Here is a 27558-nt window from a genome sequence, read left to right as displayed (position 1 = left end):
CAAATCCAAACCCCTCAAAATGCTCCCCGAAGAACGCGACCTCCCCGACGGCGCCGCCAATGACGATGACGACACACCGCATGAAGAGCCCCAGCTCACGGCCGACGAGGCCGCCATGCGCGCATTCCTGCCCGCGTCCTTTGGGAAACAGACCGTGAAGCCCAACGTCGAGGCGCAATTCGCACAGACGCGCCGGCGCCCGCTCGACGCGCCTGACTCGCCGCCGCGGAAGGGGAAGGGGAAGCAGGTTTTTGTTGCGCAGCGCCGCGTGGATGATGAGGATGATGAGGCGGAGGTTGAGCGGCGGAATGCTGCTGGAGGAGGAGGAGGAGGAGGAGGAGGAGGTGCTGGTGGTAGTGGTGCTATGGCGATGGATGAAGACGGTGATGATAGTGACAGCGACGACGACGACGACGAAGACGAGTATCCAATCTCGCACGAGATTGCGCTCAAAGACCACACCAAGCCCGTCTCCACCATCAGCCTCGACCCCAGCGGGACCCGCATCGCCACCGGCAGCCACGACTACCTCGTCAAGCTCTGGGACTTTCCCTCCATGAGCCGCGACCACCTGCACGCCTTCCGGTCACTCGAGCCCTCCGAGTCGCACCACATACACAGCGCGCTCTTCTCGCACGCCGACTCCGGGCAGAGCCTCCTCGTCGTGCCGGCCGCCCCACAGGCCAAGATCCTCTCGCGCGACGGCGACACGCTCGTCGAGTTTGTAAAGGGCGACATGTATCTGCGCGACATGCACAACACCAAGGGCCACGTGTCGGAGCTGACGGCGGGCGCGTGGCACCCGACGGATCGGGGGGTGGTGGTGACGGCGGGGACGGACTCGACGGTGCGCATCTGGGACGTGGAGAAGAAGAGGCAGCATAGGGATATCATGGTGCATAAGAGCAGGACGGGCAAAGGGGGCAGGAGTAGGATGTGCTGTCTGGCGTGGGCGGGGGGAGCACGGGTGGGCAGAATTTGATTGCGACGGTGGCGCTGGATGGCGTGTTGGCGCTGTATGCGGGTGATGGGCCGTATAGTCGGCCGGCGATGGAGGTGCGGGATGCGCACAAGAGGGAGACATGGACGGGTGGGATTGCGTTCTCGCATGATGGGCGCATGCTGGTGACGCGGGGGCAGGATGGGGATATAAAACGTAGGTCCCACCTTTCTCGCAGAATGATCATTACCCTTCATCCTGATCATTACCTCTCTCCCCCTCTCACTAACACCCCACAGTCTGGGACACCCGCAAGCTCAAAACCCCCATCACAACCCGCACCGACTTCGCCACCCCCCTGCACCCCGAAGCCAACATCGTCTTCTCCCCCAACAGCACCACCCTCATCACCGGCGACACCTCCGGCACCCTGCACATCCTCTCCGCCGCCACCCTGCGCACCGAACACGCCCTCCCCGTCACGCCCGGGTCCCCACTCATCGCCACCACCTGGCACCCACGCATAAACCACATCCTCACGGGCTCCGCCAACGGCGAGCTCCACGCCCTCTACTCCCCCACCCTCTCCACCAAGGGCGCGCTCCTCGTCGTCGCAAAAGCGCCGCGAAAGCGCCACATCGACGACACGACCGAGACGGCGGCCGTGTCCGCCGACGCCGTGATCCTACCGAACGCCATCCTTGGCACGGGCGGCGCGGGGCGGAGGGTCGTCGCGGGCGGGGGGGGCGACCCGCGGAGGCCGAATATGCCGGCGGTCACGCCGTGGGGGAAGAGTCAGCCGGACCAGGGACATATTGAGAGTAGTATTCCGCTAGCGAGTATGAGGGATGAGGATCCGCGGGCGGCGCTGCTGAAGTATGCGGAGGTGGCGGAGAGGGAGCCGATGTTTACGGCGGCGTGGAGGGAGACGCAGCCGGTGACGGTGTATGCGGAGGTTGAGGATGAGGAGGAGGAGGAGGTGGTGGGGAAGGGGGTGGGGGAGAGGGGGAAGAGGAGGAGGAGGGGTAGTGGGTGTGGGTGGTTGGGGGGGGGGAGGGGGAAGGGGAGGCTAAAAGTTAAATTGTGATTGATGGGTGTGTTGCGTTTTTGTGTTTGGGCTCTTTTTGGCTTTTTTTGTTGGCTTGGTTTTTCTTTTCTTTTTCTTTTTTGCCTTTGCCTTACTTTGCTTTGCATTGGTTGTGGGGGTTATGCATGTATGGTAGTAGCCTAGGGATGGGGATGTAGTTAGCAGTAAACTATAGAGCACGATTGCCACTTGTTCATCCCAGTTCCAGCTCCAGCTCACCAAAGAACTTGCAAAGAACCTGTGCTTGGGCCGCAGAATGGTTACGGAGTGTTGCCCATCTATACTAAAATATAGGAGCTAGTACATGCACCACAAGCAATTAAGCTATCCCCACACATCACCACCACCCATACCTCTACTCCTAACCACTTACTCCCGCAAGACCAAACCCGTCACGCCCATGCCATGCCATGCCATGGCACAGAGGACAACTCGACATAAAAACGAGCTAGGTCTACAGGCTGTATGCCAAGGGAAGGGGGGGGGCAGATAGACCGAGTGATGTTCTGTGATCCGCACCGGAATTGGATGTCACCCGCGGGGGCCGTGTGGCCTTGTGGTATGTAGCTAACGTACTATGTGGTTTGGATAAAGGTCGAGTAAGTACATGTACATGTACATGTTTGTTTAAAACCACCAGCTAGCTACAATGTATGTATGTAGCTTTTTTGCGTAAGTTCATGTATGTAGTTATGTGGTTTATATAGGTCGTTTAAATCAAATCAAACCGGCGTGGTTTAAAAATCAAACTACCGCGTGGTTTGGGTCAAAACTATAATGTGGTTTAAAACAATCACCGTGGTGTGGTTTAAATGAAACCACAATCTAACTTGAAACCACCGCCCACTTGGCTAGGCAACTTGGTTCATCTTGTGGTTTATTTAAACCACACCCATAGAGTACATGTATGTACCAGGGCGTGGTGTATGGTGGATGAACTACATGTATCCACCCATCAGTTGAGAGAGTAAACAGCAGCTAGCTAGTACGAATAGTGTAATGTATCGGACTGTACCCCTTAATCGGGTAGAAATGTATGGGTCTTGTTGGTCTGTGCCTTGTAGGAATCAGCTTTTTTTTTTTTTTTTTTTTTTTTTTTGTTTGGTCTACGGATCTTCCTTCGACGTTGGCTTTTAATTCTCCTTTTTATTTTCCTTTTTTTTTTTGTTGCGTACTGCCAAGTGTATTAGTACGCGAGGGATTGGTTCGGTATATGGGGTTGCTTGGTTAGCCCAACAAAGATACGAATGGCATCAATTCTATGGAAGTGGTATTTGGTGGATACTCTGGTCTCCCGAACCCCGAGTACCCATGCACACCATACGAGTGACAACCCATGACCGCCGCAGCCACAAGCGTCAACACCACCACCCCCGGCAAATCCCCACAGCACCTCACAAAAAAACAAAACCGCATATCAACGGGGAACAAGTCTGATATTGAACTACAAAAAGAACGCCCTAGTAACTAACTACACGTACGCTACCAATAAAAAAAAAAACCACAACCATAAAAAAAAAAAAAAAGAAAAACCCGTTTTCACAACTTTGCTCCCAGCCTCCGCTTGCTCTGGTAGTGCGGCAGCTCCTTGACGCCGTCCTTGCTGTCCACAATCTCCTTCGCGGCCCGTTGCTCCATGGGGATATAGTCGCGCAGCTTCTCGCCGACATACACCTGTCTCGGGCGCCAGATCTTTGCGCCCGACGTGTCGAGTGCCTGTTTCCAATGCGCCACTACACACCTATCGTTAGCATTCTGTCTTTCTCACTGGGACAGCCAAAGGGAGTAACTTACGCCAACCCGCAACCCTCGGAACCGCAAAAAGGATCGGGTAAAAGTCCAGCGGGAAGCCCATGGCCTTGTAGATGAGCCCCGACCAGTAGTCCACATTGGGGTACAGCTTCTTCTCCACAAACCACGGGTCCGCCAGCGCCGCGTCTTTGAGCGCGATCGCAACCTCAATCAGCGGCTCGCGGCCACACGCCTCAAACACCGTCTCCGACACCTCCTTGATGATCTTTGACCGCGGGTCCGTGTTCTTGTAGACCCTGTGTCCGAAGCCAAAGAGCAGCTCCTTCTTCTCCTTGACGTCCGCCAAGAACTTCGGCACATTCTCCACGCTGCCAATCTTCTCAATCATGCGGATGACGGCCTCGTTGGCGCCGCCATGGAGGGGTCCGTAGAGTGCAGCCGCGGAGGCAGCCACGGCAGAGTATGGGTCGACGAGGGAGCTGCCGACATGCGTCATGGTGGAGGTAGAGCAGTTCATCTCGTGGTCCGCATGCAGGATAAACAGGATCTCGAGGGCCCTCGCGAGGCGGGCGTCGGGCTTGTAGTTCTCGCCCTCGGACATGGAGTCCATCATGTAGAGCATGTTCTCGGCGTAGCCCAGGTCCGCGCGGGGCGATATGAACGGGCGGTTCATGCGCACGCGCATCGAGAAGGCGGCGACGGTGGCGGCCTTGCCGAGGATGCGGATGATGTTCTTGTTCATGATGTCCTTGTTGTTGATGTAGAGGTTGCGGCCCTGGAGCGCGGGGTTGGCCTCGGGCGCGAATGCGCCCATGGCTGCAAAGGCGGAGATGAACACGGACATGGGGTGGGAGTCTGGCGAGGTTAGGTCTCACTTAGGTGGCCGTTGGGGGGGAGGGGGAAAGCGTCTGGTCTTACCGTAACGCATGGAGCCAATCAGCTTTGTGAGGTCGTCGGCGAGGAAGGTGTGGTGCATAACCTCGTACTTCCACAGGTCGTACTGCTGCTTTGCCGGCAGATCGCCGTAGATGAGGAGATAGGCCGTCTCCAGAAAGTCGCTCTTCTCGGCCAGCTGCTCGATCGGGTATCCGCGGTGCATGAGGAAGCCCTTGTCGCCGTCTATGAATGTGATTTTCGACGAGATGGCCGCGGTGTTTAGGTATGCGGGGTCAAAGATGCGGATGCCGTTGGCAGTGTCGTCCGTGTCGATTCCATCCTCGGTCTTGGGCACGGGGGCTTTGAGGGCTTTGAAGGCCGTGGCGGGGATGGCGTTGTGGGTTATGGGGATGACGATGGTCTTGCCGGTGCGGTTGTCCGTCACTGTTATGGAGTTGTCGCCTTTGGGGGGTCTTTGGGGGGTGTTAGCTACGCGTTGCGGGGGAGAGGTATGGGGGAGGCTTACGCTTGGGAGGTTATGACGGCCATGGTGAAGGGTGTTTATGCAGGGACGGGTGTGCTAAGGCGTGTCAACGGGAGTGCTAGAAGGTGTGGAGCAGAGTCTAGAAGAAAGATCGAGCTGGGGGAGGATGTAAAGTACTATTTAGACAGCAAGAATGGGGGTAGATGTTGTAATTGTGAGAAGGGCAGGCAGGTAGGATGTAAGAAAGACAGGATGTGAGAAAGAGACTGACTGACCCGTGATCGTGAGGTCTCCGTAAGCTTGTGATAGGGCGGCGGATCGGTTGTTGCTCTAGGTACGTCATCTACGTTACCGAGGCATCTCGGTCATCCCAGCACCCAATGAATCCCTCTGTTTTGGAATATTGTCGAATCGGCTGTGGGAATTTCGGCCCATGTGTTTTTTTTGACTCGGGCTCTTAACAACATAGAGTAATAGCTAAAATGGGTATGTATGCAGAGGTATATGCTGTACATAGTGCTCTTGTTGCCAAAAGTACGAACATGGAGGCTACTCTGCTTATCCGTCAGCATCCATCGTCAATACATTCCAAGTCCTCCACCAAAGGCAGAAAAAGCACCCACCTCAATATGTGATATTATACAATGTGCATTACCGACGAAATCACGGAACCACATAGGGCTCCAGTAACATCACCGCTCCAGTGCAAAAAAGCCCCTCCCGAGATCTCGGAAGATCGGGTGAGAGCCGGACGGCGAAGCGGAAATGGATTGTGGGGTAAGTACATGTAGCTAGCTACATGATGAAGTTTTAAAGAGCAGATAGAGGGGGAGAGAGGGAGATAGGAGAGAGGCCATCGGATGATATCTACATGTAGTACTTGACTCTAAGTAGAGTAGCTCCCGGAATTTCACATCACGTGAGTCGTCACCGCGCCTAAGAATCACAGTTGATCACTCGTCGTTACCTGCGCTCTAGAAAAAAGAATTCGTCTTCAGTACTTCTGCCTGTAGTCTCAACTAAACCCACTCACTCTGTAGATTTGTGTTCATTGCTTATGTAAAATGTAGATGGCTCGGTTAGATATCCAATCAGCTTATCATTCATAGATAATCATTCGTATATGCTAGTGCATTGTGATAATCTTCGGATGTGCATGCTAAGATTTGTATGCTCCAGAAGTTTAACTCTGGTAGTAGAGCTTATAAGCCCAAATTGGCTCAGCGACCCGCCACTCGTAATACCTATACTCCCAAGAATCTTCGAAAATAAAGTTTATGAATTTACTCATTTAGCCTACTATAGATACGTAGGGAGATATATTTACGGATACACATATATATAAAATCCCAACAACTAAATTCCTTCTTGTTCTCTACAAAACTTATACATCATAACCTCTACATCCCGCAAATAAAATATAATAACAGTAAGAAACGCTCTTCCAAGACCTGACCGAGAATAATACTAAAAGTCTCGCCCACTTCCTCCCACTTCCTCCTCCTTCCTACCTCCTCCCCCAAACCCATCAGACCTAGAAGCCTGCCGCCCTTTGTGTGTTTTCTTTGCGCCAATTCTCATCCATATTAGATATGCCTTTGATATGATACTATCCATTAGAGTTCAGCGTACAAACCTATTCGTTTTTAGTTTCCAGTCCCCTTAGTCTCTTCGTTCCGCCTCATATGCTTTTTCTCCTTGGCCTAAGGGCATGACTACGAGAGATTTTCTTTTTTGGGTAAAGTCCTATGCCACGTTAGATTCCACTGATAGTAAGCGTGAACTTATTAGTATTTACCTTCAAAAGCTGAATGATATCCGTAGATATATTATGCTCTTCTGAGCACTGTAGAGCTGTCTTTCCATCGCTATCTATAGCTGAAATGTCCTCGCATCTTTCAAGAGAAGCCTTTACTGACCGTGAAAAATCCCGTCTCGCTGCGAGGTGAAGTGCCGTCTTCCCCTTGTTATCTACGTCCGAAGTACTGGCGCCTCTGTCGAGTAATGCCTTTACTGAATCTGACGAATCCCATCTCGCTGCGAGGTGAAATGCCGTCCAACCATTGCTATCTGCAGCAGAGATATCGGCGCCTTTGGAAAGTAGGAACTCCGTTTCTTTTGCCATTCCATATTCCGCTGCTGCATAGTGAAGTGCCGTCAAACCATCGCTATCTGCAGCAGAGATATCGGCGCCTTTGGAAAGTAGGAGCTCCATTGCTTTTGTGCTTCTATGTCCCGCTGCAAGGTGAAGTGCCGTCCAACCACCCCTATCTGTAGCAGAGATATCGGCGCCCTTGGAAAGTAGGAGCTCCACTGCTTCTATTCTTTCATCGATCGCTGCACGGTGAAATGCTGTTCTCCCATTCTTGTCTACAGCAGACATATCAAAGCCCCAGGAAAGTAAGGGTTCAATCGCCTCTATAAATGTATGTTCCACTGCATGATGAAGTGCCGTACCATGGGAATAGAGAGCACCACTTAGAAACATTTTCTGGCTCGGGCCCATCACCGAGGGGTTAGCGCCATTCTCAACCATTAGACGAACAATGGGTGCTATGTTTTTCGATTGACCCCCCTTCCAACACGCCCAACAACCCCACCAAGAGAGGATTTTGCTAAGTCCAACCCTTCATGCTCACTATTCTCCGCAGTAGGAACACCAGAGTCATTTTTCAGTAATTTCTGGACAGCAGAAAGATGTCCCAGTATACATCCAATTTGTAACGGACTAACTCTGGTCAGGTCCCCACTCGGCATAAGGGCACCATGAGGCGTTAAAATATCCAGCCATTGAGGGTTCCGGCTTAAAATGAATACAAGTTTCAAAACTAAGTCCTCTGATAAGGCTTCTTCACACTCGTTAAGATAAAACACGAAGTAATACCTCCCCTGAAGATACATTAAAAGGGGGGTACGGGTTGGGCCAGTACGGATTGGGTCCGCATATATGTGTAATTAAGTAGATGGGGAGGTTTATATTGGGGTGGAGTGATTGCTTTACTCGAGAGATAGGTTATACAGGCTCCCACAACCTTAAAGTTTGCATTTTCGAGGATAATAGGATGTGTAAGAAGGTATTCCTGTGCGGTGTAGTGAATTAGTCGTATGGTATCACTGTCTTTGTCGAAATTTACTAACCTAGCACAGACATCAATCATCGTCTGCATGTGAGGTAAATCTGATTCTTCGAAGGTAGTACAGCCCTCATCGGCCGTTACAGCTTCGTGGAGTTGATGGATCGTGAGTACCTTTCTAGCTTTCACTAGCCATGAAAGGACTCTTATTGCGAGCTCAACGCGGCCTGGAGGGTGTTGGGCATAAAGAATATCCATAGCTCTATCATAGGTAGGGCTTAATGACCTATTGGTGCTACCACCTGGGCCCTTTTTAATCCTTTCAAGCTCCATAAGAATTTGTTTTGTGGTTGCCTGTTGACATAGACATTCGATATGGAAATGGACAAGTAAAAACCTGAGAAATGTCAATCAACATTTTCGAGAATAAAACCCAAGTTTATTTCTTTGAACTTACATCCCCTTAGCACACTCCGTAAGCTCGGAGATGATTTTGTCTCTGTAGTTGCCTTGGCTAACAAGACTCCGCGCTCGGGGGTATTCGGAAATCTTTTGTTCAATATAGCTCGCCACGTCTCCGTCTTTCGCCCAGATCTTCATTTTCGCTATTTCACCGAAAGAAATTTGGACATCTTCTGGGTGCTCTCTACTTGTCAAAAACAATTTCATCCTATCATTCCCTATTCTATGGAATAATGGTAAGAGTTCCTTTCTTTGACCATTTTGATCACATTCATCTAGGGCATCAAAGATGAAAAAGGTTCTGGTAAAAGGCTTTGCCACATGGAGGAGAATGTCGTACAACTCCCCGGAGTTCGGCGTTTTCTGATCTTTGTGAAATTCCCCAAGATTCTTGGGTAAGGGTTGTGTGGATGCCTAGGAAATGAGCTATTTTATGAGGCTAGAAATGACGTGGGTTGGCTTTGTTTATCTTGCTCTTTATAGTTGAAGTATATATAAGCTACCCCGTATCCCACCTAACCTTGGAGATCGTCGATCATTAGAGAGCTAGAAAGTTAGAATTATATATAAAATTGCATGCAGTCATAGAGATAAAACAGCTTAAAAATGTCTTCCCGGCGCCAGCTATGCCACACAACGCTTTCATTAGTACATTTATATTGATATTAATAATACATGTATATTTCATAGTACTTAAGAACACCATATCCCCAAAGAAGGCCGTGATTTCCAGGCCTTTTCCAATATTGGACCTCGGGTGCATTTAGGATCCACTGTCCCGTGTTCTTCTTTCTTCTACCGCTGATTTCATTATGTCGCTCATTAAAGGAACCCGGGAATAACCAATTGAGAACTGCAACGCGCTTTTCATCTAAGCATAACCAGAGCACCTATTAGCCGTGCATTTTCATTTTGTATGCAGGCCTATAGAGTCTCTTAATTGGGTCCTAATCTTACGTACCATTCCTTCTGATATTCTCCTTTCGCCCATGCTCTCTTATCTCTTTCATACCACGACTTAATTTAGATTAGCATCGCTACAGCTCAAGTCAATCAGCAGCCAAGGGGTTGGAGCTCACCCCAGAGCACCTAGATACCGGTAATGTGTTGGGGATACAATTTCCGTTCCTCTATGCGTCCCATTCGTATATATTCCCATCCAGAAAATCCCACTTCACAATAATCTAAAAAGATCTATAATCCACTACCCCCAGCCCCGAAGCTTGATTTGTACACATATACATCTCCAATTCGTATACATGCTTTTGTTTGCCTTATATCTTGCTCTTTTGTGCATGGTCCGTAGAGTGCGGGAAATTCTCTCCGGCGCATTACCAGTGTCTAGGGAAACTCGCGGGGGATCAACTCACCTCTGATCACTACTCATGGCAAGTAACAGGCTGGTTTTAAACCGTTCGATTTCTTGCAAAATCTGCAAAGTTTCTGCATCCTCGAGCGGCCATTTGAGCTTATTCCACCAATACTGTAATCCAATCAATTTCTTCTTTGACTCTAATTCCTTGTGCCGTCTCGTTATCTCCCAGCGGTAGCTTCTGATTGGAGACTTGAGTTGTTGTAAAACTGTTGATCCGGGGTCCTTCGCATTCTTCTCTAGATCTCCAAGTATGTCCGCAAGCATTTGAAGCTCATTGAATAGTTTTCGAATGGCGAATTGTGCGTTTTTGACTTTATTGATGTACTCGTGACTCAAAACAGCCACTTTTACTGTGATTTCAATGAGGGAACAATGCTCGAAGTAGCATTTGTTGCCTCCATAGCGGTTAGGGTATTGGGTCGTTGTATATATAGATAGTATATCGAGATATGGTAGCCTGTGTGTGGTGATATATGGTGATAATAATGATGGTTAGTCTAGCAAGGCTGAGAACGGATACACGAGCAGTTGCGGCGTGATTTTTGTGTTACCGATTTCAGATCGATGCGTAGTAGTTTCTAATTGATCCTTAATTGGCCGAGCAATTAAAGGTAGTGATTGGCTTCTGGGTAACGAATAGATGCAATTCTACATGTACCTACAAGGCTCCGGGATCAAGTGAGTGAACGGATCCTCACCAGTCAACACCCCATTTAGTTCACTCACTTAATTCCAGAGCCTTGTATGTGCTCTATTTAGGCAACCATCAGCTGTGCCATCACTAAATCATTTTTTCTTCTGCGAAGACCGGGAAGGACTTAAGCTTCGACACAAATTAAAGACTTACCTTGGTAGCTCGACGACAGACCTCCGACAGAAAGTGAGAGTTTCTAGGCCCATTGGTGATGTGACGGTCTATTGATGCCCATTGATACGTACATGTTTGCGAGTAAGAGGGCCTCCAGCATCCTGGCCACGGGTTCAAGCAGCAACACACAGTACATACACCAAGCAAATCACCATCCAAGAAATATCTTATCCAAAGACCGCGCCACCAATTGCAAGCACCACCCAACCCGCGCCTCATTAGTCCCTACAGCCTACTTGACCCGCCAACCTAGCTACACTAAACTACCAACTCATTCCTCCTGACTAACCACATCCCCCTGATGCAGCACCATCGACAGCCAACCATCTCCATCAAACCCAATCACTCCACGCCCCGATTCCTGTTATTCCGCCACAAGCAGCACCCATTCCGCAGGTATTGTATGCGAGTGATAATCCATGACGCACATACCACCGTCTGTGTAGTCAACCAGAACAGTGGTAGAATCTCGTTAATATAATACGGACCGGTTGGGGACTTCACATAGTATGCTACTATCCAGAATATTCATAATTTTACGAACACTGACCCACTTAATGTTGGCCTCGATCAGCACGAGCTGCTCATGGCTCTGATCATGGGAATGAATACACTCGAGGTGTTGGAGCTCTAGAGTGTACCGGCCAGAGCTTCCCTCAAATAATGGTAATCAGACTGAGCCAGACAGAGCCAGACAGAGCCAGACAGAGCCAGAGCCACTAGAACCAAAGCCAAGGTATTTCAGGGGCCAATAAATGGTCAGGATTTCGGGTTACAGTCTAGCTGATGACCCGAAAACAAAAGAATTCGCTGGGTTGAAAAGGTGGAGTTCTTTAACAGTACTATTTATCTGGAGGAACCGACACCAGACGTACTTGTTGATTCAAAAGCCACACCATACCGAATTTCCGTTATTCTGGCTCGATCCCGGCCGCGGTTAGCTTTTCAAACAACCTTTCTGCCCGAGACGGAGCCGGAAACACTTTTTTATCAGTCAACCAACCAAATAAAATCGTCCCCGACCCTAACTCTAGCCCGTTTCTGGCTCAGTCTGATTACCATTAATAACAACTATACCTAAAAACGGGTCATCTCGATAGAGTATACTTTTCATTTTTACCTAATATGGACAGGCGGGCTCGGGGGGGTTCATTATCCAATTTCGCCATCATCGTTCACCCATCACTCGGCCGTACATGTAGTTAATTACAAAGCTAGCTCGAGCATCCTAGACTCGAGCTTCCGGATTTCCAATATTGGCTCGAGCTGTGAGGAGGAGAGCTCGTGGTGTTGAGTGTAAGGATCAAGCTAACAACTGTACGTGGATTGGATTAGTACTCGTATCTAGATGGCGATCCACCACAGATCCGCGATAGGATCTATCTAGCTAGAGGCATCATGCCCTCACCACTGCTACAACACTTCCTATCCCCCCACGACCAATTCTCCGCAACCCCAACCGGGCCAGTCTCCCAGTCCCCACCAGCCACACCAGCCACCGCCACACCCAGCTCCAACCCTTCAGCTCCAGTCCACCACCAGCCCAAGCTCCCCAAACTTCCACCTCCCCACACCTCTCCCCGCACACAAACCATGACAACCCACCCCTTCCCCCTCCCCCCCGGGCTCCCCCCAACTGACACACTCTACTACCGCGCGCTCTCCACCTCCGCCTCTGCCTCCACCTCCGACTCTGGGCGCGAAACATACATCCTCTTCCTCCCCGGCAACCCGGGTCTCATCGAGTACTACCGGCGCTTTCTGAGCACGCTGGCGGCACTGCTGGCGCGGAAAGTGCACGTGCTCGGCGTGTCGCATGCGGGGTTCTACTCGCAGCAGACGGCCGCCAGGGAGGTCGTGGAAGGTGACGCAGAGGGGGGGGGAGGAGGAGGGGGGGGGTATTGGACGCTGGCGGAGCAGGTGGAGCACAAGGTGTGCATTGTGGAGTGGATTTCTGGCGGGGGAGCTACGTGGCGTGAGGAGGGTGATGGTGAAGGTGGGAAGGAGCTGGAGGGTGAGAAGAAGGAGGGGAGGAAGAAGCCGAGGGTGATTATTATGGGGCACTCTGTGGGCGCGTATATTGCCATGGAGACGCTGCGGGTGCTGGGGGAGCGGCGGGAGAAGAAGCGGCTGGTGGAGGGCGGGGATGGGGGTGAAGGGGGGCGTGACGGTGAAGGTGACGGTGACGGTGAGGATGAGCCGGAGGTGTTTGGCGGGGTGATGTTGTTCCCGACAGTGGTTGATATTGCGAAAAGCCCTAGTGGGAAGATCTTGAGTGTATGTATCCGCTCTCCACTCCGCTCCGGAGGTTTATCTAGCTAGTTTGAGACACCAGTCAGTTCGTTACATGTAGTGACTTAGCTAACCCCCCGGCACCGCAGACCCTCCTAACACTAACCGGCGCCCACCTCCCCCTCCTCATCTCGCACCTCTCCCACCCGCTTTCCCTCCTCCCCACGCGCCTCGTCTACGCCATGATCCGCCTACTAACGCTGCACCCGCCGTCGGCCACCGCAACAACGCTCTCGCTGCTCACCACGCCCGGCGCCGTCTTCCAGGCGCTGTCCATGGCGCGTGACGAGATGGCCGAGATCACGCACGACCGCTGGGACTACAGCATCTGGGGGAGCGAGAAGGCGGGCGTGAGCCGGCTTTGGTTCTACTTTGGAAAGAATGACCATTGGGTTGCGGAGGAGACGAGGGAGGCCATCATGAAGACGAGGGGACGCGGGATGGGCGAGGAGTGGAAGCCGAGGATGGTGCTGGATGAGGGCGGCGTGCCGCATGGGTTTTGTATAGGTGAGTTGCTCGCTGCTTCGCTGTTTTGTGTTTTGGGGGAGGTGTGCTAATGGGTGTGGGTAGAGCATGGAGAGGTTATGGCGGAGAAGGTGGCGGAGTGGGTGAAGGGTATGCTGGAGGAGTAGAGGTCTGCGGCGTGGGTTGGTATGGTATGGTAGGACGTAGCTAGAAGCGGGAGTATAGATTTCTTTGTGTTTTTTTCTTGGCCTCTTTCTTTTTTTGATTCCCAAGGGCATGTTTGCATTTCCCGGTGCCGATTGGGCACTTGTATATACCATTGTTTTTAATTCCCATTACGTAGCGACCAGTTGCAATAGATCGGGTGCTTGTTTTCTATCGGCATGGCCGAGTGATATTCCGTGAATCCGTGTAACACAGCTGCTCCAGAAAAACTGGGTCCAGAAACACAAGCAAGTCAGGCCTTTGCAGTGTGCATTATGGTCAGATAAGGGCAGCATAGCTACTAGGCCTATAACCGTAACTCTCACGAACTCGTCTATATTTTGCGCCGTCAAAACACACGGCCCTTACGCTTCTCCCCAGCTAGCTGTCAATAGTGGCCGTACCAAGTTGGATATCCTCGATCAGTTCCTAGACCACGGTCTTTACTCATCCAATATGTATAGTAGGTACATGTAGCATGTCGTCGTTTGTAATCCTATCACCTTCCAAAATATTCCAGCGGCACATTCTGCAAACCCGGGACCGGCCTCCAAAGGATACGTAGCCCGTCCACCGACTGCACGGGCTTGACTAGCACTGCAGTACTGGTCACGACACACATGCAGTCCGACTCCTCTTTCCCACGGCCCTAGAGTAGAGTCGCTAAGGCAGGCAGGCCTTCAGTCATCTTCGGCTATTATATTCCTCTTGACCCCTCGCTCGGTGCATTACCGAGCACTCCCAATTGATTGATTAGAAGGGAGTACCCCAGGGTTAGGGTTTGCACTCTCCAGTTAAAAATCGAAGACAGACAAATATATTGACTCTCCACAGAGTTAGGTGCTGTAGCGGCCCCGTGTGTATTTATAATCCCTCATAGACATAGATGTAGAGCGGTTGATGTTTGCTTTACATAACTACACAAATGTTTCACCCGCAGCCCGCGCGCGGCCGGTGACGAGTCCGTACGTTTGTTCGCTGGGCCCGCACGCACGGGGTGCACGGGTCTTGGTGTGAGCTTGGTGGTGGTGGTGGGGTGTGTCTACCGTACGAGTCTACAGGGCACGACCTGGTAGACTGAGCGTGGAGGGGATAGAGGGAATGTAAGAAGTAGAATAGTGGAGTGGATTTACTGAGTGGATGGGTGGGTGTGCCCGGCGGAGTGTAGAACTGCCAATATTGTGGACCAGGTGGGTACACAGTGGAGAAACATAATCTCCTCGTCTCGCCCGGTGATTCACTCAATATAAACAAAATACGACCCACTGGCAATTCCAACCTACAATCTCAATCTTACCATCCCAATCTCACAACCTCACAATATTACGCTTACAATCTTACCCACCACCAACCAGCACCCACCACCACACACCCACATCCAGTCAACAACACCCGAGTGATATCCCATGTCCCACTCCACCCACCTCACCTCTGGAAACAAAGTCCCGGGTCCTACTATTGACGGAAAACGCACCCACGCACAATCCCTCTCCCTCCCTCCTCCCCGCGCAGGGCCGCATCCCCGGGGGGCACCCAATCCAGCCGTCACCGCCGGCAGGGCCCCTCGGAAATTTGGGGGGACGGAAGACTGCGCTGCCGTAGACCGCGCGCTGTTCCTTTTCCGTTCCGGGATGTGCACCCGATCGATCGGTTACCGAGAGTGGGAAGTGGTCTCCTAGGCGCGGAGGAAAGAGTGAGCATGGGCCATATGGGCAGGCAGGAGGACAGGCAAGACAGGCAAGACAGATGAGACAGGTGAGACAGGGTATTGCTTTTTTAGAGTGCTGCTTTTGGGGATGGTATGGTATGGGCCCTATGGGGTGGTGGTACTGGGATAGGTAGAGGGAAACGGAGAGAGAGATGTAGGGAAACAAGAATCTTGGATTGAAGAGTCGTGAAGAGAAGAGAAGAGGGCGAAGGCCGGGAGTGATAAGCTTTGATAGACTCTATGTATGTATGTACCCTACTGTTTTGCATGCAAGGAGGGGAGGAGAATGTGGAGTTCGCGTTTGGTGTTTTGGTTGGGGGAGGCTTAGCTACCAGTAACCATAGGGATGCACAAACGGCGGCGGTCATCGTCGTATGATCGCCCGTCCATCGATCACGTTACCGTTACATGATACGCGGAGGGAAATTTAAAAAAGAGATTGGATCTTTACATGTGATCTCCATTCATGAAGCGAAGTGCAGAGATGTATTTTTGGAGTTTGATGGGGAAAAAATGTCGAATTGACATGCAGGAGGCTGGAAAAAGGGCTGGCTGGGCTGGCTGGGCAGGACGGGGTGGGTGTGCGGTATGCGTTGATATCATCATCGTACGGAGGTTCATGATGGCAAAGTCAGGGTCCGATTAAAATTCTGCACGATGAAAACAAGAACCCAAAGCTCAGCTTCGGTGCACAGAGGAAGAAGCTCTGTGTGTGTGTGCTTTGAGTATTTGCCCTTTGGTCATGTATGCCTGGTGACGAGTGACAGCTTCAGCCTCCAGCGCTTCCTCACATCAATCCACATCCACACCCGCACTGGCGCTGCTGCCCCTGCCTGCCTGAAGAGGCTACATGTTTTGCGAGGAAGAAGAAAATCGCGGAGAGCGGGAGCCAACGGACTCGCCAAGTTCTTCCATTCAACTTTCGTTCCTGGAGCTAGCCCTGAAGAGTTACCTGCGCGGCTAAACCAGGTGAAACTAAACAACTGTCTGTCTGTTAAAACACGTTTGCTTGGCCGGCCCAGTGAGAAACGGGCAGAAAGGGCCACACTGCTTGAACAAAAGTACAAGAAGAGTTAGGAGGAGCATGATAATGCGTGAGTGTAAATACTAAAACAGGCAATCGGTGACAGCCTTAGTAGGTAGGTGGGCACAACTGGTAACTGGTGGTTGCCCCCCTCAACCTTAGTTTGTCTGTATTGTCAGCCACCCCCCCGGTCCATGTCCAATCCCAAGACGTCCAACCTCCCCTGAGTAGAGTTGACAAACGTTGAGTATGAGAGTGAGTAAAGGACGTGAACGGGTGTAAGAGAAATCGTGTATGAGTGCCCTTCCACCCCCTTCAACCTAACCTATCCTCCTCCCAACTACTCTACCCCATTATCCCTTCTCATCATCGTCAATCTCCTCCCCCTCCCTCCCACCTACCCCCCCACACAATTCCCTCCTCTAATTTCGCTACCCACTTCAACTTAGTGTTATCCTTCTTCGTCTTCCCTTCGTTTCTTCCCCCATCTCAGACTGCTTCGTTGCCAATCGTCTGAGCCAACCGTTCAAACAATCCCGGGGAATTGGGCACGTTTACTGTTTCACGGAAATTTTTTAAACCTCTTACTCGAGTCTCCTCATAATTCTATGTAAAAAGCCCTTCCCCCCCCCATTCCCGAATTGTCATCGGTTGACTCTGACCAATTGCTAATCTGTCTACCTACAGCCGACAAGTCACTCTGATACATCGGCCATCGAATTACCCCCCCCCCGAAACCCACGTTTTGCTACCCACCCAAGCATCCAATCGCCAACGCACCACCAGGAGGCAGGTCTTCCAGCAAGTACATACATATACATCAACCATCAAACCCGCACTCGATCATATACAGGAGCTTCATAGGGTAGATCATGGCCGACCAACAGCTTCCAATCATGGCGCCCCACGCACCTGCCCTGTCTGATAACGTCAGTCTCCCAGTACCACACACTCCGAACTTCCCCTCTTCGCCTGATACTCTGCCATCATCATCAAAAGAGGAAGAGCACCAGCAGGAAACACTCTCCAATTCTCCCTCCAAAGATTCCTCCCCGCCTGATATTACAACCTCGGAAATACCCACAAATCTCTCTTTGTTAGCGCCGTCACAGGATCATCCCAGCGACACTGAAACGGGGAATTTACCTGGCGACAATATAACGGCCTCGGCATCATCAGCACAGGGCAACAACGGTGACCAGGATTCGGCGTGTACTGAAGAGCCCCCGACCGATAAAGAGGCTTCTCCGAAAAAGCCATCTACGACCCCACAGCAGGCAGCACCACTCCAGAAGGCCCCCTCAGCTACAAAACACACTCGGACAGATTCCTCAGCAATGGGCTTCACAGGCGACAAAGTGCAGGACAAGAAGGTTGGCGCGGTTGCGTTGTTCTCGTCGTTGTTTGCGGCGAAGGGAGCTGCTGAGCTCGACCACCCCGTCGCGGCAGCTGCGCCGGTTACACAGGCACCGACTGCCGCGGCAAGGCAAAGATCAGGCTCCACGCTGACGGTGCAGAACTCCAAGAATGGAAACAAGGGCTTCTTCAATTCGATCGGCAGCTCGTTTGGCCACGCCATCCAGAAAAACGCCTCGGCCGGCAGCTCGCCGCCAGAGTCGCCAACGCGATCGTCGCGCTCGATGCGTGATTATTCGCCAGAGATTGGGCCGACGATGCTGATTGATGAGTTTGCGGGGATCCCGTTCCGTAGTCTGTTGAACTCGTTTATCCAGGAGCCGGAAGGGACGGCGGAGACTCCAGAGGAGGCTCGGAAACGTACGCCTGAGGCGCGTCTTGAGGAGCTTGCTGTTACCGCGGGTGATCTTTTGGAGCGTGTCTATCAGGCCTACAAGTCCAGGACCCAGGCCCTCGGTGACATGCACAATGAGCAAGAGGTTACGAAAGAGGTCATGGAGGAGTCACGAATTAAGCTATCGGAGTACAAGATGCAGCTTGGACGTCTTGCTACCGAGGAAAGCATACTGAGAGAGGCGCAGGACGTGAAGCTTGCAGAAGGAGAGAAGCGGATCAAGGAGCTGGAGAGAGAGCTACAGAGGGAGAGGGCGAAGCGGGAAGAGTTGGAAGGGGAGCTTGAGAGACGGACGACATTGAGGGTAAATAAGAGGACCTCCGCAGCCAGTGACAGCGGATTCGAGAGTGACACTGAGAGCATGTTCTCTCGGGCCAGCCAGGTCGTTAGTCCCGTAGACAGCTTCATGGATGGCGGCGCCGACGACCGGAGCCTCACTATTTCAACAAGCACTAAGTGTGAGCACTGCACCCGCACCCTCACCCCATCGAGCGCCTCGATCAGAAACCCGACGCCACTATCGCAGGCATGGAGCGCGGGATCGGACGGGACTGCCACACCTACACAGACCCCCGTCACCAGCCCAGTTACAACTACGAAATGGGGATTCGCGTCGCTCACACGCCGCGGCACCAGCGGCTGGATTGGCAACAATGATACCGACGTTCGTGCCGAAAACCGCATGCTGAGAGCGCGAGTTGGAGAGCTAGAAGCCGTGGTGAACGATGTATTGGAAGTTGTTGCTGGAAGAGAACGCATCAGCGTATAATAGAGCTTCAGCGCTTTTTCTTGCTTTCTTTCTCGGGGGCCATTGCCTTGCTTTTTTTCTTCTTCTTTCATTTTCGTTTTGCTACTATTAAATGGGTATGGTGTTGTGTGGTGTACTTTTTTGTGCTTCTTCTTTTCCATTAATTTTCCCTTGGCTACGGGAGTATAACAAATTGGTGGCGTGAGTGCTGGTTATGGAAGAGAGAGGGAGCGCGGGCTCGATTGTATAGGAAGCCTACATAGCTTGGCTGGCGAATGGGGGAGAGATGGGGGGAGATGGGGGGACGATGGGTCAACCCATCTAAGGACTGAACAAAAAACAGGGTGGTGGATTTTTTTCTTGCTGTTGCACGATCATATGGGTTGCAATTTGTTTCTTTTCTTTCTGTCATTTGGGTGTTTTTTTATATTTGATTTCCTTGCTCTTTTACTATATTTTTTTGCTATCATGTGGGTTGGTTGGTTGGTTGGGACGTTGATTGATGATGAGGACCATTATGTAGAGTACATGTACTGTGTTATGCTTCCTTTCTTAAGATCTTCTTCTTCTTTCCGCCTTCCCCCTCCCACTTGCATCTATCCTACTTCATCGGGAATTACTTTCGTCACGCTCCTTTTAACTGTACGTTGTTTATGATACGATATACCCCCAATCCCCTTTCCCCTACCCCATTTATGTCCTCTTACATATACTTCCATCTGCTTAGATCTGGATTTGATGATGAGGTGATTGTGTTTTGTTTTTTTCATGTCTTTATTTTGCAGACATATCTGTAAATTTATAGTGGAATATGATAGATTTGATTTTTTGATTTTTTTTTCTTCTTTCCTTCTCTGGCTGACGTTGATGGTGAGGGTTGATAGTGAGGTGAGGTTGAGGATTGTGCTTGGCGGTGGTGGTTGGTTTGGCTGGCTTGGCTTGGCTGGTTGATCGTTGGCTACTCTAGGTGGTTGGATGGTCGCAGTTGAGTACCGCCATAACTCGCAAAATTGGCTAGCTTCCAGAGATCAAAATTACTTGTATGGGAAACTTCTGATGCAGATCGATGCCATTCAACCAATCACTCGAGTGATAATCCCTGGCCGGAGATAGCCAATTTTTCGAGTTTTGGCGGTACGTTGACTGGATAGTTGATTACTTTGTTTGGTTGTCTTGTCTGCTTGTTTGGCTGGGGTTTAGTTAGAGTAGTTGATTACTTAACTCCCCAGCCCAACATTATGTGGGGGCCGGTGATCACTGTTTTGGTCAACGGCGGCAAGCACCATACTACTGTTTTGTGCTGTGCTGTGTTGTGTTATTCTTTTCTTACGCTCTCTACGATTGTTTTTTTGTTGTTTCTCAACGCTTAGTAATGTTGCGAGATAATGACTAGCCTTTCTCTTTTTTTTCTTTCTTTTCTTACGCTCTTTATGATGTCCCCCACCTGCGTGGATGTGGGTTGGTGAGTGTGTACGTGTATGTACATAACCTACTTAGATGGTTGTGGGTTAGCTAGTGGAATATGACGGTTTTAAAAACATCTGCTCAGAATAAATCAATTACCAATCAATTGCTGGAGAAGCGGGTTGTGGGCGCGAGTGATAGGTTGTGATTGAGGTGGGATCCGGAGGATACGTAGACTTGTGACTCGTGGTCTTCTATGATCTTGGCTTTTTGGTCATGGGGGGATCGAGAGAAATTAGGCCACTACTATACTGTCACGAATTAGGGCGGAGTGTCGGGACGTTCAAGTAGGGCTAGTTTCTAGTTGCTAGTTGCGGGGGGCTGTTAGTAGAGTTTGTATGTAATGTATTTCTATATCAGCTAGTCGAAGCTCTTGCATGCCTGCCCCTACATATAGCTACATGTATATATAGCCTACGAGTAGTAGAATGCACGTAGATAGAACGGGTTACAAGTAGCTAGCTGACATACTATTAGGTGGCTCACTGTCACTACATGCAGGCACGGTGTGGCGGGCGCGACAAGACAGGACCAAGGTCTCGAGGCCGAGACCGCCTTGACTCCCCCCGCCCTCAACATTGATATAGTCACAGAAAACAATGCCAGATGGCTCCGTCCGGTTCACTCTTTACTTTTCTATTCCAAGACAAAATCGGGGTAGAAATAAAAAAAATTCGAAATTGGCTCCGTGAGGGAATTGACCGAAACCTCTATCCTGCTGTCGTCATAAGTTTCCTAAATCAGGTGCATAGACCACTATACTAACGGGGCTTGAAGGATTTCCTGCTGGGGGAGATGGTAAATGTAGACTTCCTATCCACAGGTGGCTTACATGTAGTCAAGTCTCGCATAAGTACGTATGCTACGAATTAATGTATTTCATTAAGACAGGAATGACCTTGACTCTTGAGCACTATCTCCTATCATCGTCGATATCAGTCAAGGCAGTTACAGACTTTCCAAGAATAAACTTCAACGCATGTCACCCAAGAGAGGGAAGCGCGCAGGAAGAAGACACACACCCGCACTCCAAGATATACCATACCCCCGCACCACACGTATACTGACTACTCAAATCCTCGTGTAGCAATATATGTAAGGTACCGAAGCATGAACATATACAGCCAATAAGTCTTGTGAGTGCAGGGATAGTGAATTAACTGAGACTCGGTCAACTACAATGATATGAGTTCTCTATATGCTTCGAGATAGAAGACAGTCAGTAGCTAAGGGTCGAGGTAGGGCCAGGGCCAGGTCCTGCTTACGGACTATAGATAGTACCGAAGAGAAGGTGTAGTATTATGAGATGCCAGCTAACGAAAATAGCTACGCAGAAACCAACCGGACAAAAGAAAGAAAGCAACGAGCGAATACACCAAACCAACCAAAGAAAATAACTGCTGAATAAACAAAAAAAAAAGGAAAGACAATCTCAAAGCAGTAATAACTACATGTAGTTACATTTATCAAAACTCCATATCCCCCTCTGGTGGGAAGAACATCTCCAGAGTGACGCCCAATGACTCAAACTCTCTTTCGTGGTCGAAGTAGATCGAAACGCGATGATCTGTACTGGCGTTAGTTTAATCCATTTCCAAAATTGAAGAAAGGAATACTTACTCTCTTCATACTCGACCTCCAATGTATATGTCGGCCCTCCGTTCCCTCCGGGGAACTCCCAGAAGTTGTCCAACAACAACTGCCTCCAATCTGGCGTTTCGAAGATCCAATCCAGGAACTTCTTCTTCTCAACCACGGTCTCACTTGCCGGTGATGGGGAGCCCTCCTCAGAACCAGGATCAGCAGCACCACCACAACGAACAGAAGCAGCACTACTACGTATACTACTACCGGAGTTAGCAGTGCCACCACCACCACCACCACCACCACAATTGGCAGCACCCTCCTCCTCATGTTCGCCGGTGGAGGGCTTAATGTATATTGCTACATCGCCCACTTGCTCGTTCCCAGAGATGGTCCTGTCCCGCCGGTCGTTGGCGTATATCTGGCGGCATAGTTCTGGATATAGCACGTGAATGTGGTCTGTTATGACGGAGAACGCCGGGACGGAATAGCAGGCGTGATAGTGGATCAAACTGAAGTGGTGAGTGTAGTAGAAGTTGACTTTTGTATCGCGGATATTGAAGAAGCGGTGGCGGGAGCGGACCAGAATGTTTCGAGCGACCTCAGGCGCTTCCTGCCCTCCTCCTCCTCCTCCCCCTCCACTACCTCCTACTGTCACCAGTGATAGTGATAGTGCTGATGGACTTTCTCGTACCGGTGGACTCTCCCGTACCGGCGGGCTCTCTCGTACCCTTTCCGGCTCTGGCGGCACTGGAACCGCCTCAGTTCGTTTCCGCTCCTTCTCCTTCTCCTCCTTCTCCTTCTCCTCTTTCTCCCGGTTCAGCTGCACCTCATGTTCCAAAAACAACTTGATCAACTCCTCCGGCTTCCTGCTCGTCTTTCCCGCACGATGTAGCTCCCCAATAAATGGCAACCACTCCTCGGATAGCCCATCACATAGTACAAAACAGTGCTGCGCAGGCCCAATGGGTTCGTCAGGGTTGCAAGCACCAATCAGATTGATCGTGTCCTGTATCAAGCCCACATACGCCGCCACAGACCCGCACTCACCCAGCTCAACGGAGTACAGTCTTTTGCGCAACCAATACTCATCCACCATAGTCGCCTTCTCGCTCATATCCTTGAGCAACCGCCACAGCTCCGCCGGGTCATCGATATCGGCGATCTTGGCTTGCACCTCGCTGTCGCAGTTGAGGAAGATCTGTGAGGTGGCTAGGTCCTGCCGCACATGGAAGTGCTCGATTTCTTGTCGGCTGCTACCGCTGCTGAGGGAGGGGGCACCTTCGCGCCCTTGGACGAGTCCCCAGATTAGGTTTATTTTGAGGAGATTCTTCATGAGCGGTGCCCAGGTGCTATAATTTGTGGTTGTAAGCTTGGGCATGTCGATTAGTGGGGCGCCGTTGGGGGACGACATGGTTGGTAGGTTTCTGCTTTTTTTTTTTTTTGGTATTTTTGTTTTCTGTTTATTATTTTTTATTTTTGGGGAAAAGATTTGGTTTAATATTAGGATAGGAGAAGGGTTGGGGTGGGATGATGGTGATGAAAGAGATAAACTCAACTCTTTGGAGTCTCCCATTCCCTCCTTCTCTCCCCGCTGTTATGTATGGGCAGCAACAAAACAAGGCTGACGATCTACAGATTCAGGCAGCCAGCCGTCGATAGCTACCTAGAGTATCAGCCAACCACCCATATTCATGCATACATGCAGTTCTAGAAAAAACGCGGGGTTTCTTTCCACCAATTGAGTACCCAGTAGTACAGCGTGAGGTAGAAGTATGGGAAGAGTCCTATTGGCTTGCCCAGCCATAGAAACCCTGTTTTTAGACCCCTGTTTCTACAATAATTTTCCCTCTCGCTGTATCAGTTGTTTTAGATACCGATTATGGAGGATAATTGTTACTATTTGAGATCTATTAACGCTCACAAAACAAAAGAGGTCAATGATAATAGTAGTCTCGCTTGGCACGATGCGCATCGCAGCGATTGGCCAGGATGGGCTTACGCGGGCAGGTTTATTAGAAAACAGTAGGGTACTTTGGGCTACATGTAGCTACTAGTAAATATTAGGTAGAGTAGAGTAGGTATGGTAGGAATAGTAAACACAGCAGCTACTCAACTTAAGACGGAACACAACATCAGCCCATTGGGGAAACGCCAAATTAAACAGCACACCACCAGTGCCAGGCCTTCGAGTGACCATCTATGATCCTCTCTCTCTCGTCCAACCTTCTAGAAGAGGGCAACCATGATCGAAACCCAATCACCAACCCCTGCTGCCACTAGCACCAACCTACAACGGGGCAAACTTGAGTACGAATGCCTCTCTTGAGTATGGTATATTATCCCCACTCCCGACTAGCGAGCTCGTAGCGTTCCTTGGAATCCCGATATGTATTTACTATTTATTTTATTACAAACATCTACTTGTAAAAATGCCCACTTCTCCATGTAACGGTAAGTTAAGCTGTAGCCCACTAGGATCCCGCCGCTGCGATAAGAGGTGCGATATCGATAACTGCATAATGTTATCGGTCCCCGGCATCCCCCCGCTATGGGGCTTATCGCCAATCATATATACAATAAAGTTTACAAACGATCATTGGTAGATGCAGTCAGCTTACCCGCACACAATACGACAAACACGGTACCGACGCATTTTAGTTACATAGACAGCTCCCCGACCCCGCAGATATATATATATATATATCTACCCAAATTACACCTCCTCCCCATCTCCTTTCTTCTCCCATCAATTAATTGACCAATTAATCCACAAACCGCAACAATGCTCGAACGACTCCAGCAGATCCGCGACTGCCTCTTCAAGCCCGACACACCGCAGCCCCACCCTCTCGACCCGCTCTCCGAGCTCGAGATCGAGTACGCGGTGTCAATTGTGTCGGAAACCCATGGCCCCAAACTCCGCTACAACACGGTGTGTCTCTCGGAGCCGAAGAAGGCAGAGATGTTGGCATGGCTTGAGGCCCCCGAAGTAGCGCCGAGGCCGCTAAGGGAGGCGGAGGTCGTAGTGGTGGGGCATGGGTATTTGTGTGATGGGATTGTGGACCTAACGAATGGGGTGATCAAGACATGGGAGAAGCTGACGGGAGTGCAGCCGATGGTGAGTGATACTCTGTATTTGAAGTGAGGAATTGAGTAAGATGACTGATAATGTGGGGCGGATGTGTAGCTCACGGTAGAGGACTTGCAAGGGACTGAGAAGATTATTAGGACTAATCGCAGGGTGATTGAGCAATGCGAAATCCTGGGAATTCCAGAGAAGGACATGCACAAGGTCTACTGTGATCGTAAGCTTATACCCCCCCGCGTAGCTTACGATATTACTCATGTCTAACTGAACCAATGTAAAGCATGGACAATTGGTTACGACGAGCGTTTCGGCAACAGCATTCGCCTTCAGCAAGCGATCCTCTACTACCGTCCCAATCTCGATGACATGCAATACGCCTTCCCACTCGACTTTTGTCCAATCGTCAACACAACCACAGGCGAAATAGTCGATATCGACATCCCCGCCGTGCGGCGGCCCGTCAACACCATTCCCAGCAACTATAACCTCGACCCCGCCGCCTACAGGACCGATGTGAAGCCGATCAATATCACGCAGCCTGATGGAGTGTCGTTCACGGTGCAGGGGCGGGTCATTGAGTGGCAGAAGTTTAAGCTCCATGTGGGCTTCAGTCACAAGGAAGGGATTGTGCTCAATAATGTGACATATGATGATGGTGGAGTCGTTAGGCCGCTGTTTTGGAGACTATCATTGGCGGAGATGGTAGTCCCGTATGGGAGCCCAGATTATCCGCATCATAGAAAACATGCATTTGATCTGGGAGAGTATGGCGGCGGGTATATGACCAACTCACTCAGGTAATAACTTCTTTCCCTGGTCGGCCCTATCTTTCAATATATGTGTATGGCTAAATATATGACCTCCCAGCCTTGGATGCGACTGCAAAGGAGTGATCCACTACATGGACGCATCCTTCATCACCGCCGCCGGCATCCCCACCACAATCCCCAACGCCATCTGCATCCATGAAGAAGACTCGGGCATCCTCTTCAAGCACACCGACTTCCGCGACAACTCGGTGATTGTCACTCGCGGCCGCAAGCTCGTCATCTCGCACATATTCACCGCCGCGAACTACGAGTACTGCGTTTACTGGAACCTACACCAAGACGGCACCATCCAGCTCGAGATCAAACTCACGGGCGTCCTCAACACCTACTCCATGGCGCCCGATGAGGATACTAAAGGCTGGGGCACCCAGGTGCATCCAGGCGTAAATGCGCATAACCATGAGCACTTGTTCTGCCTCAGAATTGATCCCATGATTGATGGGCACAAGAACACGGTGTTCCAGGTTGATGCAACCAGGGGCGAGGACGAGGTGGGCAGCGCCGAGAACAAGTATGGAAATGCTTTTTATGCGAAAAAGACAAAGTACTCCACTGTGGGCGAGTCGCTTTCGGATTACGACGCCAGTACATCGCGGACGTGGGATATCTGCAATACTAACAAGACACACCCGTATTCGGGGAAGTTCCCGAGTTACAAACTTGTCTCGAGGGAGACTCCACCATTACTAGTGAAGGAAGGCGGATTAGTTTGGAAGCGCGCTGGGTTCGCAAGACATACCATACATGTCACTAAATGTATGCCCACCCACCCTTACTCCCTGTTAGTATAAAATCTCCATCTGACACTGACTACTAGACGCCGATGACCAAATACACCCTGCCGGCCGCCACGTCCCACAGACCTCAGGAGAGCCCCCAATGGGCCTACCAGAGTGGGTTGGTGATGGCACGGCCAGTATTGATAATGAGGACATTGTCGTCTGGCACACGTTCGGCCTCATACACTTTCCGGCCCCAGAGGACTTCCCAGTCATGCCCGCTGAGCCGATGAGCTTGCTGCTGAGGCCGCGTCACTTCTTTTTGAGGAATCCTGCACTGGATGTGCCGCCCAGTTACGTGTCGGTGCCGAGTCAGGTGGCGGCGGGGAAAGCGGGCGCCGTCACGGGAGATGGGGTTAGTCAGTTAGCCTTTGAGCAGAAGGGTTGCTGTGCAAAGTAGATGATGAATGGGCTGCGTGTATATAGTCTTGTTTTTGTTTTTTGTCTATAAATTTAGTTATTGGGGGTGTTTTTGTCTGGTGATGTTATCCCTCTGAAGCCTGAAGTATTTTAAGTTTCTGATATTTTAAATGGAATACTTAGTGGGAGATAGAACTAGTTCCTGAAGTGCGCTCGTATGACATAAGAATGTAACATTTCGAGTACAGTCTTGGTACGGGACACCTCTAATCTCCTCTACT

The 27558-nt window shown here is 50.7% G+C and overlaps 8 protein-coding genes across 8 annotated transcripts; 4 read left to right on the top strand and 4 right to left on the bottom strand.

Moving 5' to 3' along the window:
• Positions 1 to 19: 19 nt before the first annotated feature.
• Positions 20 to 2027, top strand: LAJ45_07856 (uncharacterized protein; the record flags this gene model as incomplete). The annotated part of the gene is made up of 3 exons (XM_046117411.1): positions 20 to 895; positions 976 to 1156; positions 1240 to 2027. The coding sequence occupies 3 exons, from the start codon at positions 20 to 22 to the stop codon at positions 2025 to 2027; spliced, it is 1845 nt and encodes a 614-aa protein (XP_045969396.1).
• A 1539-nt stretch (positions 2028 to 3566) lies between these two features.
• Positions 3567 to 5204, bottom strand: LAJ45_07855 (uncharacterized protein; the record flags this gene model as incomplete). Its single annotated transcript, XM_046117410.1, has 4 exons — positions 3567 to 3760; positions 3822 to 4634; positions 4698 to 5128; positions 5182 to 5204. The coding sequence occupies 4 exons, from the start codon at positions 5202 to 5204 to the stop codon at positions 3567 to 3569; spliced, it is 1461 nt and encodes a 486-aa protein (XP_045969395.1).
• Positions 5205 to 6895: 1691 nt separating this feature from the next.
• On the bottom strand, positions 6896 to 7675 carry LAJ45_07854 (uncharacterized protein; the record flags this gene model as incomplete). Its single annotated transcript, XM_046117409.1, has 1 exon — positions 6896 to 7675. One exon carries the CDS (start codon positions 7673 to 7675, stop codon positions 6896 to 6898), a length of 780 nt encoding a protein of 259 aa, XP_045969394.1.
• A 2366-nt stretch (positions 7676 to 10041) lies between these two features.
• On the bottom strand, positions 10042 to 10314 carry LAJ45_07853 (uncharacterized protein; the record flags this gene model as incomplete). The annotated part of the gene is made up of 1 exon (XM_046117408.1): positions 10042 to 10314. The coding sequence occupies one exon, from the start codon at positions 10312 to 10314 to the stop codon at positions 10042 to 10044; it is 273 nt and encodes a 90-aa protein (XP_045969393.1).
• A 2002-nt stretch (positions 10315 to 12316) lies between these two features.
• Positions 12317 to 13842, top strand: LAJ45_07852 (uncharacterized protein; the record flags this gene model as incomplete). Its single annotated transcript, XM_046117407.1, has 3 exons — positions 12317 to 13195; positions 13300 to 13717; positions 13781 to 13842. The coding sequence occupies 3 exons, from the start codon at positions 12317 to 12319 to the stop codon at positions 13840 to 13842; spliced, it is 1359 nt and encodes a 452-aa protein (XP_045969392.1).
• A 3641-nt stretch (positions 13843 to 17483) lies between these two features.
• Positions 17484 to 19190, top strand: LAJ45_07851 (uncharacterized protein; the record flags this gene model as incomplete). Its single annotated transcript, XM_046117406.1, has 1 exon — positions 17484 to 19190. The coding sequence occupies one exon, from the start codon at positions 17484 to 17486 to the stop codon at positions 19188 to 19190; it is 1707 nt and encodes a 568-aa protein (XP_045969391.1).
• A 2909-nt stretch (positions 19191 to 22099) lies between these two features.
• On the bottom strand, positions 22100 to 23631 carry LAJ45_07850 (uncharacterized protein; the record flags this gene model as incomplete). The annotated part of the gene is made up of 2 exons (XM_046117405.1): positions 22100 to 22200; positions 22254 to 23631. The coding sequence occupies 2 exons, from the start codon at positions 23629 to 23631 to the stop codon at positions 22100 to 22102; spliced, it is 1479 nt and encodes a 492-aa protein (XP_045969390.1).
• Positions 23632 to 25002: 1371 nt separating this feature from the next.
• On the top strand, positions 25003 to 27317 carry LAJ45_07849 (uncharacterized protein; the record flags this gene model as incomplete). The annotated part of the gene is made up of 5 exons (XM_046117404.1): positions 25003 to 25338; positions 25408 to 25525; positions 25589 to 26105; positions 26176 to 26894; positions 26956 to 27317. The coding sequence occupies 5 exons, from the start codon at positions 25003 to 25005 to the stop codon at positions 27315 to 27317; spliced, it is 2052 nt and encodes a 683-aa protein (XP_045969389.1).
• Between the last annotated feature and the right edge of the window lie 241 nt (positions 27318 to 27558).

The sequence above is a fragment of the Morchella importuna genome (assembly GCF_003444635.1).
Source record: "Morchella importuna strain M04M26 chromosome Unknown Morimp01GS026, whole genome shotgun sequence".
Classification (NCBI taxonomy): Eukaryota; Fungi; Ascomycota; class Pezizomycetes; order Pezizales; family Morchellaceae; genus Morchella; species Morchella importuna.
The sequence above is the reverse complement of the archived record's forward strand: the minus strand, read 5'-3'. Positions and strand labels throughout refer to the sequence as shown.